Genomic DNA, 13,640 nt, shown 5'->3' on the forward strand with positions numbered 1-13,640 from the left:
GCTCTGGCGTCACCGACACCCACCAATCAGCGGGAGCTCATCCCCGCTTCCAGGAAGTAAACGTTGAAACTCGAGGCTGTAGAGGTTCTGCTATTGACCCCGCGGCACAGGTCAAAAATCATCATGTCCCTGACGGTCCTGACGTCTGCGTACAGGTACGAGCCTCACCTGGGAGGTGCAGCCGGCTTGTTTTTCCTCTGGCACATTTAAATGACCGTCTCTGCTCATAAACGAGCTATGGACGGCACAAGTAGATACACTAAAGTGACCCAGCAGGTTTGTTCACCAATATAAGGCTGTCAGCTGATTTCCTGCACTCACCTGCTAGGACTGGTTGTGTGTTTGTAGCCGGGGTATCTGCTACCCCGCGGTGTAAGTTGAACCAGTTAATTCAGATCTGCTTATTAACCGTCATCAATGCTCCGTGTGTTTGCTGTTTCCTCCAGACTGAGGTCCCTCTGCAGGCTGCAGCGAATCCAGGCTCACATGGTGAGAAGTTGTAGCAGCAGCATGGTCCACTGCCGCCTCTGATTATTTCACTCACATCAGACATGCGCAGGAACACAGAATCTGCTTCCCTGCTGAGTTTACTACATCTTTCTTCTGGTTCGTGTTGGAAACACTGGGGGTTACTGGAGTAATAAATCATAAATAAATTAGTGAGGGAACTGGATCAATAAGTAATGGCATTGGTATCAATAAAACCTTATCAGTTTTAATCATTAGTCATACCTATCAGTAACCTTCATACATTGACTCTTCCCTCTATTGAAGTGATGATGGCCTTTAGCTTGGCTCGTTTAAAGGGGGGAACCGTAAGTTTGCAGGATAAGCTGGAGGGAAGGTGCAAGGGAAAAATTTGTTTTGATGTCATTGAGTTTAAAAAAACTTAAACTAGTAATGAGCAACAACACAACACAAACAAGTATCTGCTGGCAAAAACGAGGAGAACCAACTGCTGAAGAGTGTACAGGTTTCAGCCTTCAAAGTAAAAAATAGGGCCAGCAAATGCAAAAGGTGATCACTTTAAATCCCAGCCATCCCCAAATCACATCCAAGCTGAGTTTAAGGTAACGGCAGCAAGTTGAGCTGCACCATGGGTTCACAGCTGTACTGAACTTCTCTAAAATCAGAGCCAAGTACTGCTGTCAGTCTGGGGTCCATAACCTGTTAAGAGGCTGTGCAGCAGAATCTGCAGGGTCGAACCAACTGCGCCGTCCTGATTTGTTTAAATGATTGAGGAGTCCGATCAGAGTAGAGCCACTACTCCTCCACACTATAAGGATTTGAAGAGTGTTGGGCATCAGGGAGCCTCCTGGATCCTGATCCCCAACATTTGGTTGTACTGCTTCCTCATTACCTGGATCAGTGGATGTTGAAATGTGTTTGTCTTTCAGTGTTTTTGAGATATTTCTATAGAGGTTTCCTGTCTCTGCTCTACAGATGTCGAGTCATGCAGAACCGGAGGTTCTCCTGGAGAAGGTGGGCAGAACCGGTGTGATCACCATGAACAGACCCAAAGTCCTGAATGCCCTCAACCTTACCATGATCCGGCAAATCTACCCCCAGCTCAAGGTATGTAGTATCAAAATCTGGTATGTGACGAATTAAAAGAAAAATCTTGACCTTTCCTTGTCCACGCACCACCAGGTCCTGAGTGATCAAAGAGGGGCTCAGTGAGCTGATTTTTGTTGAGATGTTTGAAATTTCCTGTCACCTAAACTCCCAAAACAGAACAGTTACTCCGTTAATACTTACTCTTCTTCCGTAGATGCTAAAGTACCGCAACCACTTCTTTATATCTACAGCATGAACAACTCACAGGGATGAAAAGGAAAAAAGGATGACATGAGGCTATCAGCGGGCTGTGGGATGTCATTATTTCCTTATTATGGAGCAAATATCTCCATGATGTCAGTCTCAAACTGAGAATGTGGGAGCTGGGCAGTTTGGGGACAGTCTGAAAAGCAAAGCTGAGATGGTTTGGACATGTGCAGAGGAGGGATAGTAGATATATTGGACAAATAATGTTTAATAAAGAGCTGAAAGAAAGGAAGAAAAGTGGAAGACTTCAAAGGATATTCATGGATGTAGTGAAGGAGGTGGTCATGTGGGACAGAGGAGGATGGTAGGGAGGCAGATAACACACTGCAGCAACCCCTAAAGGAAGTAACAAAAGAAGTAGTAGTGTTCATCCGTCCGGTAGCATTCCAGAAACTTGGATAAACAAGTACTGAAGAATCACACTGAGCACAGGTTTTTTCTTTTCCTTTCATTTTTTACCGATGTGTAGTTCGACATTGTGAAAGATCTGTCAGGTTCACCTGTCCTGAAGATGTTTGGTTGTATTTCTGTACAAAGATCCCTTTTCACACTCTTTAAACCACAGATGTAGCTGCTCATGCAGTCTCTATAACTTAATAACGATAACTTTAAGGCAGGTTTTTGAATAAAGGAAGATTTCCTGTAAACAAAAACTGTGTTTTGCCTTGTTTGGGAATCTAGAAATGGGAAAGCGACAACGAGACGGACATCGTGATCATTAAAGGAGCAGGTGACAAAGCTTTTTGTGCAGGTGGAGACATTAGAGGTAAGCAAGCTGCCTTCAAGGTTCAGGTATCAGTTTCAGATGAGTTTTTATGTTGACCTGTGTGACCGATTACTGTTTTTATCTTATTTTTTTCCCCCTCTCAGCTGTAACAGAGGCCGGGAAGGTCGGAGACTCTCTTGCCCAGGACTTCTTTCGTGAGGAATATATTCTGAACAATGCTATTGGTATGTATTTTATTTAATTTTATGTATGTATCTATTTATTTATTTTGTTTAATAAAAATGTTACCTGTCTGTTTTCATTCACTTATCCAAACACTCTGGCAGCTTCACATTGTTCTTATACATTTTATTTCTTCTTTCAAGGATCGTACCAGAAGCCGTATATCGCCCTTATTGATGGCATAACAATGGGAGGGGTGAGTTTGAGTTTTTATCCTGTATTATAAAGTTCAGGATGGATACTGTTTGCCATTACTGGCATGAATTGTAGGCATGAAAAACGTTTTTGTTTTGTTTTTTTTCTCATGAAATGTTATGTGAAAGTCTGCCAGTAGGTGTCAGTGGAGATTTATCTGCTCCTGTTACCTGCTGCCAGTGGCAAGGTGGCCTCTGATTGGATGAAATGTAAAGTGACAAATCATTGTTGCTGCCACTAGTCTTTCCCTCCAGGTGTCAGATTTGGGTGGAATATGAACTGGTACTTTTAGTGTAGTGTCATACATGCAGAGCTGCACACATGCACGGTTCAACTCACCTGGTTACAGGAGATGCTGTGAGGCTTGAATCTCTGATGTGACCTTGATGGTGATGTCACTCCTGAGGTGTCACCGAGGTCTCTCACAGCAGCCAGTATCCCATTGGCTCATTAGTCATCACGACCTTGTCTGTGTGCATATGTGTGGGCGTGCTTTGCTACTGTTGTAAGGACCAGTTTAGGTCTGAAACGACTGGTGAAAGGGCATTAAGGCTGCTCTTCACATATTTAGGGGGAAGTTTGATAATTAGGACTTAGTTTTTTCATTAAAGGAGGCCTGTTATTAATTACAGTATATTGATGGAGATACCAGGTAGCGAGAGTTCATATTCATGCACCTGTGTTTGCATTTTGAAAGTGTAGTGGTTAACACATTCACCTTACAAGCAGACGATCCAGGTTGGAGGCTGGGAAGTACCTACAGTACAGAAATCCAGTGCTTCTCTGTAAATATAAGTAGCAGTGGATCCTCAAAGTGGAGCAAGGGTTAATTTGGCCTTTGGTGCTTTTTTTTTTTTTTAGCCTCTCCCCCAGTAAGCTAGCTTTGTTCTGATCGGCTACCCCTCATAATCGGTAGGTTTAAATAAGGGTGGAGTTTCTTAGTCTGAAATGAAAATATTAAATCTATCTTACATCATACACAGGCAAGACTTAAAATAAACCTTTCAAAACCTTTCAAACTGGTTCTAGCATCCACCAACAGAACAGAAAATAAGGAAAATAACACAACAGACCCACTCTGAGGTGAGGTTAGGGTTAGGGAATGCATTATGTCAGTGATCCCAGCTACATTGGGAGTGAAAACAGATTACAGTCATGGATAATGGGAGACATAGCAAGCAGAGAAAATGTGCTGGTGTTTGTCTTGCCGGTCTTTCCAGAATTTATTCAACAAACACTCTTTCAGTCAGATTCATCAGACGCTAAACAGCGTTTAATTTTGGATCGAGAACTTTATTGTTGTAATTAACATAAAACCTCATTAGCATGAAAAGAAAAACTGCTAAAGGAGAATTAACAACAAGAATCAAATCACTGGAAAAGCAACGTCGAATAAAACTGTGGGAGCGGAAGACATCTTAGTTTTGTCTGTAACTACAGATGCAAAGTTTCAGTGGACCTTGAGATGGGACTGACTTGCCCAAACTCCTCCTTTTAGCTCTGCTTTGGTCAAAACCATCTGGAAAACATTTGGTTTTGACTTCAACAAGTAGATTCTCAGCCTTTCTGCAGGTTTTTCTACTAAACCCCTTTTTATTTTCTTTTTCTGTGGTGTCCCACAGGGCTCAGACCTGGGTCCCCTCTTATTCATTTTATATCTGCTGTCTTTGGGACAGGAAATTTAATATTAGCACTTATTTGCTGCTGATATCCAGTTTTTCACCTGAGAAATGTTATTAAATGAAGATTTATAGTTTCTGTTGAAGAGCTCAGTAAATCTGCCCTAAATCACCTCAGTAGCTCCAACAGACGGTCCCCTGATTTGCTCATGTCCCTTCACTGGCTCACTAGATTACTTGGTGCCAGTTTAAAATCCTCAGCTTCACATACAGAGCATTGAACAGTCTTTGTCTGAATGTTTTTTTTTCTTTTACCCACTTTCTAAATGTATCATTATCTCAGATTATTTTCTTTAAAGCACTTTTATAAACTACATAAATAAATATTGATTGTGTTGTAGTGAGTATTGGTGTTAATGTATGTTTGGGGGCCTTACACCCCGGAACCTTCAGAGGTTTTTAAGGGTTTTCCCCATCAGAATGTCATGTGGAAAACAGGTTCCTGTATGTGTTGTGGCTAACTGTGGATGTTTCTGAAAGTGGTCAGTAAACGTCCTGAAAGTGGCCCCTGAGTTTCCAAGCATTATTATCCTGAGGTTATAACACCTTGCTTCCACTTTTATGGAGTACATTTTACAGGAAGATGAATCCCCAGAGCTGTGAACCAGAAATCATCTTGTTTCTTGGCTTGCTCTGTGTTTAGACAGCCACGATGATGATGATGTTTTCCAAGACTGACAGAAGCTGTAATTTGTGTGTCAGAACAACAGCATGAAGTAAAATGCTGGATGGATCTCATGCGTGCTGCATTGTGTGGTTTTTTTGAAGTCAGCTCTGGTCATCAGCCCATCAAAAACTGTGATGTTTGTTGAATCGTGTGATTTCCACACAGAGAAATCACTTCTGTGTGATGAGTTATGTCTCTGGAACTAAAGCGATTTGAAGTCGACCTCTTCAATGTGTCACGTCAGCACTGAGGCGACACTAATGTCAGAGCAAACCATCCTGAGGGTGGTTGCTGTTTAATGCGCATAACTGGATGGAAAGGGGCAGCTCTATATAAGGACAAGTCCAAGAGGCCCCTGATCGCAGATCTGCTCCAAGCTCAGGGCAGAACCCCCACAAAGAACATATTTTCTTATTACATTAGCGATAACAAACCACCAGGGAGTAAAAGGCAGGTCAGATAGCAGTCAGAGACAAACTGTTTGATTATCCCATCACATCTCACGCACATCAGTCAACGCTCACCTTGTTTAAAGTCCACTGAATTAAGCTCTGTGAAATGCTCCTTATTAATCCACCGTGCTTTGTTTGAGCAGACACTGCGTCCCTGTCCTTCTGTGCTTGCACTTTAGATTTCAAACATTTACATAGTGAGAACACTTTGTATTTAAGATGGCTCGTAAAGGGAAATGCTGCCCGTTTGATAGATATTTGCCCAGAGCTGCATGACTCTGATCTCTGTCTCCTTGGAGTAAAGAGTTCCTGTTTACATTTTTCCTGATAGCCTCATGAAAGGAGTGCCTACAAGGTTTTTAATCTCTGTTTTAAGGTTTTCGTTTTCCATCCAGAGCCTGTGTAGTTGTTTTAAAGGGGAATTCTGTGAGTGAGAGCGATGTGGAGAGTAACTCAACTGTTGTGTCCAAACAGACATCTGTCACTTGGTGTGTAAGTGACAGACTTTCCACTCTCACTCACAGTCTCACCTACTGATTTCTGATTATGCAAAGCCAAATTTGTGTGACAACTACGTCATAATAACCCAGATATCCTAAAGAGGGCTTCAGGAATGCCTCCACAATCTTCAGCACTCTAAGCTTCACCAGCCAAGTTGTAAATTTTTAAGTTGTAAACACGCTCGTCTGCTGACAAATTGGCGTTGTTTACAGGAGGATCTGGAGACATGTTCTTATAAGGCTCTATACCAGCGCTTCGCAGTATTCCACTACTTTTATGGTGAAACTCGAGTAATGTGATTAAACGGCCTCTTGTTCCACAGGCTGCTTTCAGCCATCCTTCTTTTTCTCATTTGTCTTTCTCTTTCTTCGTAAAAGAAGTAAGCTTTCCCACAGTTATTTTCAGGTTATGTTATTTCTGCCCTTTGGCTGAATTTGATACCGTGATTTACTCGTATTAAAACCCGTTTTTTTTTTGTTTGTTTTTTTATCCCCATGATAGAACAGAGAAAAACCCGACTCATAGTGGTCAAAACATTTATATTTCTTTTAATTCAATCATCTTACGGAAGAGAGAGACCCCTGCACAGCCCAAACGCCAGTTGCAGGATCTCTAACATTACAAGCTCAACATGTGTCTTATATGGTGTTATTTTGTTACCTCAGACGTCACACACGTCACACGTGACACACACAGTTTCATTACAAACAAACTCCTTCTACTCAGTTCCTCTTTTCTGTGTCTGATTTATTAATATGCCTGTGCACTAAAACTTCCTGTGCAGCTTGGAATAACTTCCCCTTTCTGAGGTCTTTTGCCAGGGCAACCTGTCTGAACTTAGTTTCACTCTGTCTGTTGCTCATACTCTACAAAAAACATGCAGTTTCCTGTCAGCCTGTGACCTAGTCTCAAAGCTGGCCCTCTTTTATACATAAAACAATATAATCAGCAAATAAGCATTAAAATATATATTTAAATCTCAACACTCGGTACATCAATCGTACAGTTCAAGGTCACGTCGCTTTACATGACTCATCTGGTTACTAAAAATAGATGCAGATGAGAGGAGCACTCGCTCGTTTGTTGAAATGTAAATTCTATGTATTTTTGTAATTACATTTGTAACAAACATCAACATGGAAACAGTGAAACCAAAGAGCTTCACACAGATTAAGCAAACAAACACAAACCCCAAAGAAAGGAGGCCTGGAGGAGATGAATGGAGAGGTATGAAAAGAATAGGAGGTGGGTCTTTCAGTACGTAAGCCCTCTCCACCTTTTGAGCCCAAAGTTTAAAAGTGTTGTCTTTAGGACCCATAGATACATGCGATGGACAACTCAAGATAAAAGTGAGCAACTGTTGTTGCCATCCAAAAACACATTTATGGCTTTTAAAAACCAGACTGTTTCCACAAAGTAGTCATTCCCATAACATGTAATAAAAGGTGCCAGTTAAAGAGCATAGTTTACACTTGAAGGTTCATATAGCTTCCACAGCTGTAGATGGAAGTAAAAGTTAAACTGCACAGAGTTCTTACGAACACATCACCATGAGAATAGATGCTACAACTGCAAACCGTAACCACTCTTGTTTAGGGCGATCGTGGCTCAAGAGTTGGGAGTTCGCCTTGTAATCGGAAGGTTGCCGGTTCGAGCCCCGGCTCGGACAGTCTCGGTGGTTGTGTCCTTGGGCGAGACACTTCACCCGTTGCCTACTGGTGGTGGTCAGAGGGCCCGGTGGCGCCAGTGTCCGGCAGCCTCGCCTCTGTCAGTGCGCCCCAGGGTGGCTGTGGCTACAATGTAGCTTGCCATCACCAGTGTGTGAATGTGTGTGTGAATGGGTGGATGACTGGATATGTAAAGCGCTTTGGGGTCCTTAGGGACTAGTAAGGCGCTATATAAATACAGGCCATTTACCATTTACCATTTTACATCCGGTATAAAAATAAATAAATAAATAAATTCAAAATTCAAATTTTTATTTGTCACGTACACAGTCATACACAGTACGATATGTAGTGAAATGCTTGGACAACTACTCGTGACCTAAAGAAAACAAAAAAAGGAAAGGCTATGAATAAGATAGGAAATAAATATGCAAAATTAAAAAGGGTAAATTTAACTAGGAAGGAATAAAATATAAATTAAGGTTAAAAATGAAATAACTGTACAACACAAATTAGAATGAAGGGTAAATTTAACTGGGAAGAATAAGATAAAATATATAAATTAAAGTTGAAAATAAAATAACTGTACAACAAAATACACAATATAGAACTATATAAGAATGTATGAAGAAATCTAAATATAAATAAATATATACACAATAACAGCAGCTGTACAAGTATTAACTGGAAATGAAGAATATAGTGACCAGTGTTGTGTAAAAACAATGTCCAGAAAGTCCAGTGTGTGTGTAAGAACCATATGTGTGGGTCAGTACTGTGTGGTGGTGTGATTGAGAGACCGTATCGCCTGCGGGAAGAAGCTCCTCCTCAGTCTCTCTGTGTTGATCTAACTAGGATCAGGGAAGGGCAGGGGATACTGGATAAAAGAGACGCTTTGAAACGGAGCCAGAGATTAATAATTACCCACGATTAAATGAAGGATTGTGTATAAACATAGAGAGTTTGGATAAACATCACCACTTTAATGTCTGTGATGCGGAGGAACAGAAACAAGCACTGGAAGTTTAGCTGTATCACATCGATCAAACCATTGTAGGTCCTGAGCAAGTTTGGATCTCACAGGGTTTGCATGTCGGTGTCTCTGATAAAATGCTTGGAAGAAGGTGCAAAATTTCAGCTTACCTGTATATACTTTGAAGACCTGAAAGTTTGAAAATATTCATAGTATGACAGTGAAATTTTGCATGCATAGAAAAAAAATCAGCTTGACGGGGTCTGGTGGGAACTTTTTAAAATTCAGTATATTTATAATGAATGACCCACTTCTGAGTGGGGCAAAGCCTCACCTCTGGAAAAATTCTCATGTAAATCCATCCTTAACTTTTTTTTTTTTTGAGAAATGTCATCATGAAATAAATGCAAAGGCCTGTGTCCCCAATGGTGTTTTTTTTTTTTAAGGTTTTTGGGTTCTGGGTCTTCCAGAGGAGCAACTTCTCTTGGCAGAGGCCTGTTTAGTCTCCAGTGATCAGATATTTTTATTCCCCTGTGGTCGTTTATCTCTCTGCTGTGAGGCGGATCCAGCAGCGCTGCTGTCCAGCTCTGAACTCTTTTGTTGATCGCTGAGATCAAGATAAAGACAGTTTGTCAGCTGTAATCAATCAGCTGCTGTTGTTTTGGCTGTGATTGATCCCTCAGCAGGTAACAACCTTTACTTTGCACTAAACGACAGCATGATTGATCTTTAGTAGTGCTGACTCATAGAGTGCATATACAGTAAGACGATAGCAAGGTGCCAAAAAATTAAAAAAAAAAAAAACGAATAGAAATCAGTGGGACAATTCTGAAATGTTAAGATGCTGGATGGTGCCGTCAATTGAAAGAGGAAATATCAGCCAGTCATGTTGCTACATTGATTCACAAGGGAATAGTAGGACTGTAACTTGTGCAGGGAAAAAGCTGAAAAACCTTATTTTTCTGTATGTACATGGCTTTAATTTAGTTTATTTCTGTACCACATTTAAAAGAACCTCAGCTGACCAAAATGCTGCACAGGCTGTACAAAATACATACATACATTATACACAAGAGTCATTAAGCAGACTATGAATATACCCAAAAATCCACAATAAAAACCACAAACCTGTAAAAGGTCTCTTAAGTAGGGTGGCGCCAAACCAGCGAGACTCTTTAAAAACATGAACATGTGAAGATGTGACCAATGGCATTTCATTCCTGTCTAAAGACGAGCTGCTGGATTTTGTACAGGCTGCAGTAATAACAGATCCATGCCGACATTCAAAGAATTACATCATATAATTGTCAGGTAAAAAAGGTGTGAAGTTTTGCTTATAGGAAGACTTTGGTGTTGCTACGCTGGTTTCTCTACACCACCAAATTGTTTTTGTACCAATTTGGACGAGAGGTTGGAGTGCCATGTGAATTATGTGAGATTAAATTTATATCTGTTATTCAAACATGATCCTTTATATATAGAATCTTCAGACACTGAAAAAAAGGTTGGCCCTTATTAAACTGTATTGTGACACCAGTTCTGTGGTTTAATTAATAATTACTGGTGGTTAGTTAACAACGAATGTTGGTCTGCGTTACATCGACTCCCCGACACATCACAGGATGTTGGCATCGGTTAAATGTCACACAGATTTAAACTATTTTTATTGATGAAATGCCACGAGTGTAATCATAAAGCCCACATTCATAAAGTCAGGATTGTGGGTTGTATTAATACACTGGTGTAGTGAGAGCAGAAGAACTGTGTACACAGAGTCTGCTACACATTCAAACCCAAACTCATTAAGCCAGATCCCTGAATTTATCAATGGGGGTCTTTTAATTTTGGGAGTCCACTGCTAAAGGTTTCCATCATGATAATGGAGCGAGTGGGTCCTCAAGTTAAATAATCCTGATTTTGAGGGTTTGTGTATCGCTTCCTGTTTTTATATCTTTTTTTTATTGTTGCTGTCCACATAAATTACAGTTTTGAATGTTGTGGATCGACACATTCTCACACGTCGTGTCATTTTTGGCGTTGGCACTTTGACAGAGCTACTGTGGAAGTACTGGCCGCCAAGAGGTGACGATCCTGACAAAGTCCGCATTAAGACGTTGGCGTGATGGCAGTCGCATTATGCCGTAATCTTTTTAACTTTGGATGTCAGAGCTGGGAGTGATGTCACACCCAACTTGAACATGTTCCAGTAAAGCTTTCTCCGTGCCAAGCTAGAGCCATTCAACAATTCATCAACAAAGTCAGCGTTGGTTTGGCTTCTCCAACTTTTTGAGTAGAATGTCAGATTTTAAGAAGTGATCCAGTTGTAAATTCGGACTGAGACCTCGGGATTTCTGATATCAGAACACTGGACAGCAGACTGGACTCTGTTGTGTTTTGCACTTGATGTTGCTTTTTTAATTGATGAGTTGATGATCAAGCTCAGGTTATAAAACTACCTGGTTAGAGTTGAGAAAAGATTGTAGTTCGGGGTAAAATCCACCCCTGTAAGAGCCATTTACTCCTTCCTTTGTCTAATTACACACATGTCAAATTCACAAAGTGAGTGAGAGGTGAGAACGTTGAAGCCTGAACGTTACAACAGCAAACGCCATAACCCACCACCAACAGACACTCGGCATTGGGATGAACTGAGATACACCAGCAGCTTTTACACAACAAACATTTTTATGTGTTGGTTTTTTTTTGGATTGAACAATGTTCTCTTTGAACGTCTAACACTGTTATTGCAGATATATATTTGACCTTCAAAATAAAAGCTTCCAATTGACAGGTACTTCAGTTATAATGAACAATCAGGTAGTGTAATTTTCCTGCCTATCTGCAGGGCCATATGCATTCAGGTATGCAAGGGGATGTTGTTTCCAAGGCAACCTTATAATATAACACACACACACCTTACTGTGCTGGAAATGTCCTCTGGCCAACACTGCTCATTAGCCTTCACCTCTCTCCCTGCTGGGAGCTGCATGAGTTAAACACGCGCGCACGCACACACACACACACACACACACACACACACACACACACACACACACACACTTTCTTGACAGGTTAACCTGGTTTACTTTTTTCAGCCAATTTTCATCTGAGTCTCCAGCTTTCTGTAGAGGTGACGGTCATTAATGACACTGATCCCTCCTTTTTCTTTTTTTTTTCTTTTTTTTAATTTTACTCTATTCTATCATATGACTTTTATTTTATTTCTCTAATTATTTTAAAACGTGTTCTCTTATACCTGTAGGGCGTGGGTCTCTCAGTTCACGGACGGTTTCGAGTGGCCACTGAGAAGACGCTGTTTGCAATGCCAGAGACTGCCATTGGTAAGCCTGCGATCTGCCTGATTGAGGGAGTGCTCAGTGGCAAGGGTTGGCCCACATCAGTGGGAGTGTATATCTAGAATATTAATTATGTAGGAGCAATGATTTCAAGCTGGACCCAGTTCACATACAAGGTCTGTCTGCATTTGAAGCTGGGGAGCCAAACACGAGCAGAAGAGTGATTTGATTGATTGATTGAATCTTTATTTTGAACATGTTGAAAAAGTATAAAAAAAAAAAAAATAGAATTAAAAGAGACAAATGAACAAAGCAAACAAAAGGAAAACGAGCAACCACAACTCCAAATAACGTCCATGTTCAAAAAGGAGCAGGAAGAAGCATAAGCTTATTTAATCCCACCCCTTTTCCACTATCTAGTATCAATAGACTACAGAAATACCTCCTTGTAATTACATTATATGTTATGTGTAATTTTTTTTTTTTTTTTTTTTTTTTTTAATATATACACATATATGTTTCTATCTATCCATACCTACGTATATACACACATACGCACATATACACATTTTCAATAACCCCATTAACACCTGAAGGATACACAACCTACAATTTTATATATATTTAATATATATATATATATATATATATATATATATATATATATATACATATACACACATGTATACACATGTATACACACATATATATATACACACACATATATACACACACATGAAAATATTAGACAAGAACACCCTATCAAATCTCTACCTTTTCCCTGTACCCTGTAAAAACCATATCCTTAAACCGCTTTTTAAACTGCGCCATGCTTGGACATTGCTTCATATCTTTACTTAGTCTGTTCCACAGCTTCACTCCACACACAGAGATGCAAAAACTTTTTAATGTTGTACGGATACGAGGATGTTTTAAATTTAATTCCCCCCTCAAATTGTATCCCCGTTCCCTTTTAGAAAACATTTTTAGAATATTGTCAGGAAGCAGGTTATTTATTGCTTTATATATAATTTGTGCTGTGAGAAAATGAACCAGATCTGTGAATTTTAGAATTTTTGATTTTAAGAATAGTGGATTTGTATGATCTCTGTAACCAGTTTTATGGATTATCCTTATGGCCCTTTTTTGTAATATAAAGATTGATGATAGCGAACATTTGTAAGTATTGCCCCAAACCTCTGCACAGTAATTCAAATACGGTGCAATCAGGGAACAATAGAGAATGTGGAGTGATTTGTGGTCCAGAATGTGTTTTACTTTACTCAAGATTGAGACACTTCTTGAAATTTTGTTATGTATATGATTTATATGAGACTTCCAGTTTAATTTATCATCTATAATCACACCAAGAAACTTATGTTCAAGTACTCTTTCAATTTCCACACCATCTACATGAATCTGCACTTGTGCATTTCT

At 40.1% G+C, this 13,640-nt stretch overlaps 1 protein-coding gene across 2 annotated transcripts in view; it reads left to right on the top strand.

Moving 5' to 3' along the window:
- Positions 1 to 13,640, top strand: part of hibch (3-hydroxyisobutyryl-CoA hydrolase) — a 26,764-nt gene continuing 13,124 nt past the window's right edge. Inside the window, exons 1-7 of one of the 2 annotated variants that reach the window (XM_085248933.1) lie at positions 1 to 155; positions 447 to 489; positions 1,444 to 1,575; positions 2,506 to 2,590; positions 2,695 to 2,775; positions 2,917 to 2,969; positions 12,170 to 12,248. In XM_085248933.1, coding sequence (XP_085105059.1) covers positions 124 to 155; positions 447 to 489; positions 1,444 to 1,575; positions 2,506 to 2,590; positions 2,695 to 2,775; positions 2,917 to 2,969; positions 12,170 to 12,248 — 505 coding nt within the window. In that variant the 5' untranslated portion in view covers positions 1 to 123. Of the gene's footprint in view, positions 156 to 446; positions 607 to 1,443; positions 1,576 to 2,505; positions 2,591 to 2,694; positions 2,776 to 2,916; positions 2,970 to 12,169; positions 12,249 to 13,640 lie in introns of those variants that run through there. The other variant, XM_085248934.1, reaches the window with a different exon arrangement.

Source organism: Mchenga conophoros, linkage group LG16 (genome assembly GCF_057382185.1).
Source record: "Mchenga conophoros isolate Kocher_MC1m ecotype Shallow Benthic linkage group LG16, M_conophoros_male_GT1.1, whole genome shotgun sequence".
Lineage (NCBI taxonomy): Eukaryota > Metazoa > Chordata > Actinopteri > Cichliformes > Cichlidae > Mchenga > Mchenga conophoros.